At 35.3% G+C, this 8555-nt stretch overlaps 1 protein-coding gene across 1 annotated transcript; it reads right to left on the reverse strand.

The window, feature by feature from the left end:
- Positions 1 to 2580: 2580 nt before the first annotated feature.
- LOC116201197 lies at positions 2581 to 4162 on the reverse strand. Its single transcript, XM_031532335.1, has 3 exons — positions 4098 to 4162; positions 3950 to 3996; positions 2581 to 3355 (listed from the first exon to the last, which is right to left on the reverse strand). The coding sequence occupies exons 1-3, from the start codon at positions 4108 to 4110 to the stop codon at positions 2933 to 2935; spliced, it is 483 nt and encodes a 160-aa protein (XP_031388195.1). The 5' UTR covers positions 4111 to 4162; the 3' UTR covers positions 2581 to 2932.
- Positions 4163 to 8555: the final 4393 nt, after the last annotated feature.

The raw sequence follows: 8555 nt of genomic DNA on the forward strand, positions 1-8555 counted from the left end.
GGAGCTTTCGGGTTTCACGAGCCGGGTTGAAAGTCTTGAATCCACTTTTGACCAATCATGACGTGCCACGTCAACATTTAACGGCCACGTGGACCAAATTAACGGTGTTAACTCCATGTTGGTGGGTCGGTGACGGCAAGGGATGGATAGGACCACCGCTGACACTTTTCCAAACGTTTTAAGACTTGATTTCCTGAAGTGAAATTTTTAGGACTCAATGTAAAAAAAGGCAAACTATTAGGACTACTATTGTCATTTTCCCTTCAACCAACTAATCGCATTCAGAATCACGATTTTCCTGTGCATTAGGTGATTTTTCATGTGTCTATTACTGGAATCTAATCCAAATGTATACAAGACAACGACGTACGGAATTGATAAGATCCACATTTACGCGTGGTCACTTTTTTCTGTATCTAACTTAGTAATGGGCGGGAGAGGAATCACCATATATGATATGTACCACTTTAAATTTGTTCTCTGCAGATATATATATATATATATGTGTGTGTATACATATATATACATACACAACATATATCTTAGGATTTCTCTCAATTCAATAAAGCTTCTGTTTTTTTCACCTAAAACAGAAGTACTTCATGGAGATTGTTGAAACTGGAAGCGCATGATGTTATGCTTTTCTCTTTTTCAGGCTGCAATGGGAAACTTCCGTATAAAACCTTTTTTTTTTTCTCCCTCTTACTGACCCAGGATATTCAAGTTTCACCCGATTTATCCATGAGTTCCATAAATCCCCAACGATGTACTAAGTGGATAATCACGCCAAATGCAATCCGGTGATTCCAAGAGATTTCGAATTGGGATCAGGTTGATACATAAACTTTTCCTTAATTATTAGACCAAACTCCTTGATTTCTGTATAAAATTATTATCTTTCTATTTGTCTCTCAGTTTCTCTTTAATTTTGTTAATTTTTCTCGGGTTAAATTTCTTTTTCTTTTGGTTATTGTCCTCAACTCAAGGTCTTTAATTGCTCTTTTGAGGATCGCTTAAGTTGGTGATTAATTATAACAGAGAGAGTCATAAATAGTTATTATACAAAGTTGTATACTAACCCTCCATAATACACCCCGGTATATATTCCATAATCCAAACCAGCCGCTATGGATCTAATAATCATGTGGGAGGAGGACATGTCTTCTTAGTGGTTTGGTTCTTTTGTGGAGTCATAACTCATAGGACCTCTCCGATGAGCTAAATTTAGATATATAAATTTCTTTTCGGGTGACCTGTCGAAATTTTTTTCCCAGTGAAATGCAGGGTCGATCAAACCTGTTGGTTCATTTGGTAATAATCTTCTTTTTTCCCTTGTGGATTAGGTTCTCTTTTTTTTGGTGTACACGATTAGGTTCTCTTTTCTCTATGATGATTTAAGTATAAATTTCGAAATCGCAACTGCCTATATAATTCTTTATTACAAAGAAAAAAGTGAAAGGAGATAGAGAAGGGTATTATTTGACTCTCACGAGAAAAAGGGGGAGCTAACACGTATTCAGGGGAAAAAAAAAGTTGTGCCAATAGAATTTCTTTCATATGTTCAACTTTTTATTTTTTTTTTGCAAATCAGACTCCGGAATTTAGTTACAAAAAATAAAAAGTATAATTAATCCTATTAATATGAATTGAATTTGGATTCTCTAAATTACCAGACAATAAATTACTAAAAAGAAATTACCAGATGGATGTGTGACACTTGACTACACAACCTTTCTCAACTTTCATTTAATAAACATGCACGAAACATGGTATGGCTAATTAATTAAGCTAGACCAGAAATAAATTCAATACAATGATACTTGCCTTTGATATAAAATTAAAAGGTTCTGATTATTGGAACTCCTGATACTTCAATGTTTATTCTTATTTAATTATTAGGTTTTATGGGTCTCTCATATAATTTTAAAAAGACTCATAAACTATAGACTTACCCATTTATTATTAAAAATTTAGTTAGGGCTAATAAAAAATATAAACTTTTCACATTTTAACAATTATAGTACGAGCCTTTTTCCTTAAACTAAAAATACATAAACTTTCGATTTGATAACTATTTTAGCATCGCGTAAGCTTTTCCATTAATTTGGACGGAAATTGCTGACTTGTAGATCGAGTGAGACCCACCATATTTTCTTTATAATAAAATTATTTCAGAAAAATAACAAAAGAAATTAAAAAAAAGGCAAAAACCAAAATCGAAGAGGAGGGGCGGTGGCTAGCGGTGGGAGCCTCATCGCCGGCCACCCCTCCCATTGGGGTCGCTGGCACCACGGAGGACGCCACTGAACCTATACATTAGCAATTTCCGTTCAAATTAACAAAAAAATTGATGCCGTACTAGAATTGTTATCGAATCGAAAGTTTGTATATTTTTAGGTTAAAGAAAAAAAGTTCGTGTTAGAATTGTTAAAATGTAAAAAGTTTGTGCTCCATTTTTTTTGTTTTTGTTTTTTGTTATTAGCCCTAAACATAGGTTGGTGATACAACCGGAGAGAAATATATGATTGCAACCGAAAGGAAAAGGGAAGAAAGTATAGCACGGATGAATAATTACATGCATCGATTCAATAACTTGAAGCTAATAGAGAAATACACCCATTAAGAAAATAGAGAAATAACACATTTCAGACGTATTCATCACACCATAAACTTACAACTTACGACCTAGATGTAAATCTCTGGCCATTATTCGTATATATAAATATGATGTCACCCAAGGGCCATAATATACGTAATAACTTACGACAAGCCAAGAAGTACACGAATAGTGAACATGCTCTAATATACAAATCATCTCTTTGTTTTCTCCAATCCAAGTTTGGAGTACTAATATTCATATTCACGTCCTTATATCGGTGCTTCCCCGATCATATATAGACCGCTAATGAGAATCTCCTCTTGTAATATCATATCATGATGATCGAAGAGTTCTTACCCAATTGAAACTTTTCCCTGATGTAGAAGCCACAGAACGGGATGCTGCCGACACAGGAGCTGCCACCCGATGATGGGGCCGGGCTCTAATGTCTTGAGATTCCGGTTTCTTGGTCTCTTTAATTTGTATCTTCATCCCTCCTTCCATCTTGATGCTTATGTTCACCTCGCAAAACGACCTTTCTGGGTGGAGATCGTGGCCTCCCCTTGCGTTAATTATTTCCTTCCGGTGTTGATAAAGCCGGCTAAGCCTGAGAGAAAGATGGTATATTTGATCTTTAATCTCTTCTTCTAGATTTCTTTCCACATCTTCCTCGAGCTCATCCCGGATCTTCAACTCCTCTTCTGAAACACTAATCAATGCTCCAAGATGTCTCTTTCTTGGTGTTTTCTGCTCAATCTGCATATGTAATATGTTGAGATTTAGAATCTCACATGGAAAAGTTAAGAGTAATTAAATAGGTTTATATGAGATTGAGTTCCACAATCCATCAGTTCGAGCTTTTGGGTTGGAAAAAATGGATCCAATCGCTTATAGGCTCAAGTGGAAATTTTACATGATATCAGAGCGAGTTATACTTCCGCACGCCCGAGCATAAATAAATTTAATTACTCTTAACTTTTTCATGTGGGATTCTAAATCTCAACATAATTCATTTTCTTTCACATCAAGCTTAGTGTCTGGTCTACTTAATTAATTAGATTTTGGGCTTTAAACCGATCGTGCTCATTGTTTTCACGGTCGTCTAATTTATTGAGCTTGTACACTAGTGCCTACTCACGTCATCTGCTAGGAAGACGTTTACATTTATATAAGTCGCGCAACCTTTTATCGGCAATAGAAATGCCCTCAAAAATATCTTCAAACACTTCATTTAAGACTAAGACTAATTAAAGAAAGAAAAAGGATTAATTAGGGAAAAAGAACCCAGAAACCAAAAGTTCGATAGCAAACTTGAATCTGAACATATTAGCAAGCAGTTGGAAAGTTCACCGCGGAGATGCGCTTGTGTAGCTCATCGATACTTGGGACTTGATGATCTGCAAACGAAGCTGATAAATGTAATAAGTGAAGTCATAACAAATGAGAGATGTATATATGCATAGATATGTATATCCCCAAACAAATGGGAATTGTGAACCTGTTGGCTCCATTCGTGATATCTCTCTAGTCCTCTTTTGATTAACCGATAATGATAATATAGTTGCCCTACACTATATGTCCTTATGTATATGTGTTACAAATATATATATACACACACGTCAATGTATGTAACCCTAATGCATATGGGGCCATACACAGTTGGAATTTGAAGATGACCAAAGAAGGGATTGACAGGAGACAGGGGAGATAGAGACATGGTGGCCGTTAATGGCGTTATTATAGTTTGGGAAAAATGGTCTTTGCCAACCAAATATGTCTGCCGAGGATGAAAATTTAGTGGACATGAATCTGTAGTAATTGCACTGATAAGAAGGAGAGAGACTCGCATAAATGTATGCACATAGTGCTTTACGTGAAAGGCATATGATATGTTTGCAGGGATGTGGGTTGGCCTTTAAGCACAATCAATATACATACACGCACATGCTTTGATGTGTTTCAATGAAGAATGAAACAGTTGCTCTTGACCTCACAAGGCTTTCGTAAATTTAAGTTATGCCATTTACTGAAGTTTTGCCTTTTTCTCCGTGTACTATTTAGTGTAGTTTTTTAAGTTTGGCTAGCTTTGAATTATATAATTAGGAGGATAATATGCGACTTAATTTTGAGATTTCTTTTTAAATTTGTTTAACTTTTTTTTTTCGGTTGAAAAATTTGTTTAACTTTTTAGTGTCAGCTTGGCCTGTAGATTATAATTTTTGTTTGGAAAAAGATATTTTTGGTCTATAAGTTTGGCATTCAGTTAATTTTGATCATATAAGATTTAAAACTACCGAATCAATCCTATACGTTTCTCTATAAGATAATTTTGGTCCTATAAATTTTCAAAAAGACATTTTTGATCATATAAATTGACTTTTAATTAAAATGTGGTCCTATATGTTTTGAGAAAAAAAAAGAGACATTTTTTCCCCTATAAGTAACGAAATGGAACAAAACTTCCTTACGGAGCAAACATGTAGGACTAATTTGGCACTTTTAAAACTTAGATGATCAAAATTGACTGAAGGCTAAACTTCTAGAACCAAAAAAGTCTTTTTCCCAATTTTTATTGGTATGCACCACCACTTGGTATTCGGAAGTTCTGTGGTCTTTGACTAATCTAGATTCGAGCTTGTAGATTATTAATTTTCTTTTTTCAGTTACAAGGAAATAGAAAACCTTATAAATCGACAAATATAGTCCCACGAGAGAATAATATTTGGAATTTCTAGATTATTATGCGAAAGCATGCGCCAATACATTACACTCCATTTCTCTGATTATTATTTTTTCGCCCATATGGAATACATTTGGGCAAACAAGTCAAATAAATCAAATGGTTTATATCATAGAAATATAGTTTGATCATTTGCTAAAGTTTCTTGATGACCTGTGTGAAGATAGTTCATGACGAAAAATATTTATTTTCGAGCAAAAAGAACGGTCCTTTTTTTTTTCCGAGAATATGAACATTAAATTATGAAAAAACTCTTTCAAAGATTATTTATTTAGTTTTTCTTTTTTGGTTAATGAGGGGCTGAAGCCCAAATTTATTTAGTTTTTCTCGTGTTAGAGAGGGTCTTCTTGCTTTACAAGTGGTGATAATATTCCATTACCTAGTCTGGCACGTATTTTTCTATATCGGACTCGTACATCTCTGTTGCAAGTGAAAATAATAATAATAATAATCATCTTGAACTATGTCAAATCCTTTCATTGGAATGCTCTGCATGAACCAGCTGACAAATTTCTTGAGATTGAACATTTTTTACTGGTCTCCGATGAAATAAAATATTATTGATTGTATTGACTTGATTTAAAATTGATGTTTTCGGTTGCCTCCATCTACTTTAATATAAACGAGATCTTATAATATAGCTACACTACATGTATCTATGATATAACATCTACGAAAAATATCAATAATAAGGTGTAAGCTCCACGTCCGGGTCGCCAAAATAAGCCAACTCTTTGACACAAACGACAAGCAGACTCGAACAACCGCATGTTATCGGGCTATCACAGTTCTTCTGGCAAGAGGTTGGTTCTACAGATGGGGCATGCCAAGGTGTGACGCCAGCCACACATCAAAGCACTCACTATGAAACACATGCTCGCACTTGGGCAGTAGCCGAAGCAAGTCGTCATCAGTGAGTTCCCCGAGGTAGATCGGGCACTCGGATTCTGTCTTCCTCATTTCAGATCTTTCAGGGCCGAGTATGATAATATCGGTAACATGCTGATCATGGCAGCACAAAAGCCTTCCCTCTGCACGTAATAGTAGCCTGCAAAGAGGGATGTGAAGGCAATACGGCGCCTAGCAGCTATAGTTGAGGCACTGGTGGTGGAGTTAGCAGGGGAGTCAGAGCACCAGTGGATGTAGATGGAGGTCAAGACCATGAAGAGGAATGCGCACACCAATATGACGATAACCACAGCTGTGCCAAGGCTAAAGCCAGATCTCGTGGTGGTAGGTCGTAGGTGGCGGGGGAAGCGATGGAGATATGAGTAGTCCTGGATTTAGCAGCGCATCACCATGCTTGGACCATGCCAATAACAAGAGAGCCGATGACATCAGTCGGGACACACCCACTGAGTCTTTTTCTATCGATCTCTTTCCGGTTTTGATGTTGATCAGAAGATTTGTGAGGTGTATGAGGGAGTGCTCAGAGGGCAAGAAAATGTGCTAAGAGCGTCGGTGGAGGTAAGTGGAAAGTTCATGGAGCGAACGTGGCTAAGACAACTTAGCAAAGCTCTATGCATTTCTTTGTTTCCCTATAAATCCAAAACACACACACACACACGTATATATTCTAAATTTTATGTTTGATTATCAAAGAGATGTAGCGCGGTGGTACACGTCTTCGCTTAACAACCAAGAAGTTGCCGGTTTGATACGCGGTGGGACTATTTGGACCCTTTATTAGCTATTAAGATTTTTTTTCTATGTGAACTCTGGTATCCAAAAGCTCAACTGGACCCCGACTAATACAGTCTGGATCGGTCCACTAAGGGGTAAAGCTCTACCAGCGTGAATCCGATGTTTAAGCGAATCAAACGTTGAACCGCTTGAACCAACTCATGTTGGTTAGCTATTATGCTTTTTATTTCATCGTATTAGGTTTATCGGTCTCTTCTGTATCCAAAAAAAAAAGAAAATCTTTCTGATTTTGCTGGTTGAACAAAACTTTCAATATTCACTCTTGTTGCATTAGGGGCTGACTAGTCGATCTTCGTTCTGTATTTTTTATTGCTTTTCTATATTCACTCTTTTACTCACATTTTTATTGAAGAAAAGTTAATTTTTGATCCTGTCCTAATTCTCGTTTTTCTGTCAATTTTATCCTTAATAAGTATTTGTTTGGTAACGAAGTCAAGTTTGATTTCATTTGATTTAGTTTGATATGAGGAGATGAAGACAAAAGTAATTATAAAAGTATGTGAGAGAATTTGAAGAAGAAGATAAAAAAAATAATGATTGTGTTGTTGAATTAAGAAAATTGTGTTGAATAGTCGATAGAATTTAATATTAAATAATTAATTGTAATAATAGATAAGAAAAAGTATAAGAAAATTTGAAGAAAAAAATAATGATTGTGTTGTTAAATTAATAATAAAGTAAAGTTAAATTAAGTTAAATTTGATTTTGTGAGCAAACATGCCTGTGTAACATGTTTCGTTTACCTTAGTTCTCTTCTTTGATTTTTTTCCTATTGGAAAAGTTCAAAATTTTCTTAAAATTTGGATCGCTATTCTCTTCTTTGTTTTGTTTACCTTAGTTCTCTTCTTCACCATATCATGATGAAAGAACACCAATTAAAGTTTTCTCACGCTTTAGATTTTATTTCATAATTTCATTGTGGAATTGCATATGATCATTCACATTATAATCTTCCTGAGCCGTAGTCAGAAGTGATACAGGTTTTGAATGACTCTTCGAATAGTTTACGACTTATAACGTCTACCTGAGATTTTATTTTTTATCTGGTAATGTGAGGTTCCTTGGGCAGGATGTATGCTCTAATGGTCATGGAAAGAAATGTAACAAATTAAGATTTGTGGGAATATATATAGGATAAATAAATGATTAAGGATATTTTTGTCAGAACCCACTTATAAATTAATGGGTGGATTAGCTAATATAGGAGTTGAGATAGCCCCACACTTTTGAATTTTGTTCTTCCGAAAATTTTATGGCATTCTCAGCCGACCAAATTATGACATAAATATTCGTCAAAAGAAAAAAAAAGTATGACATAAAACTAATCGCATATAAAGTATACGCCTAGGGTCCCATGGGCCATGGGTTCTGTCTCCAAAATTTTTAGATTAAAGATTTCATCATTTTTTTTGGGGATCTTTCTCTGTAAGGATGTCGATGATTAATCAACGTACATATTTACTAATGACAAAGTCTGATGTTACTTAGCCGAGGGGGATGGAGAAAATTAAC

Source organism: Punica granatum, chromosome 3 (genome assembly GCF_007655135.1).
Source record: "Punica granatum isolate Tunisia-2019 chromosome 3, ASM765513v2, whole genome shotgun sequence".
Taxonomy (NCBI): Eukaryota; Viridiplantae; Streptophyta; class Magnoliopsida; order Myrtales; family Lythraceae; genus Punica; species Punica granatum.

Coding starts and splice junctions, on each gene's coding strand:
- LOC116201197 (XM_031532335.1), bottom strand. Junction 3,356..3,949: donor TACACAAGCGCATCTCCGCG/GTGAACTTTCCA, acceptor TTACATATGCAG/ATTGAGCAGAAAACACCAAG.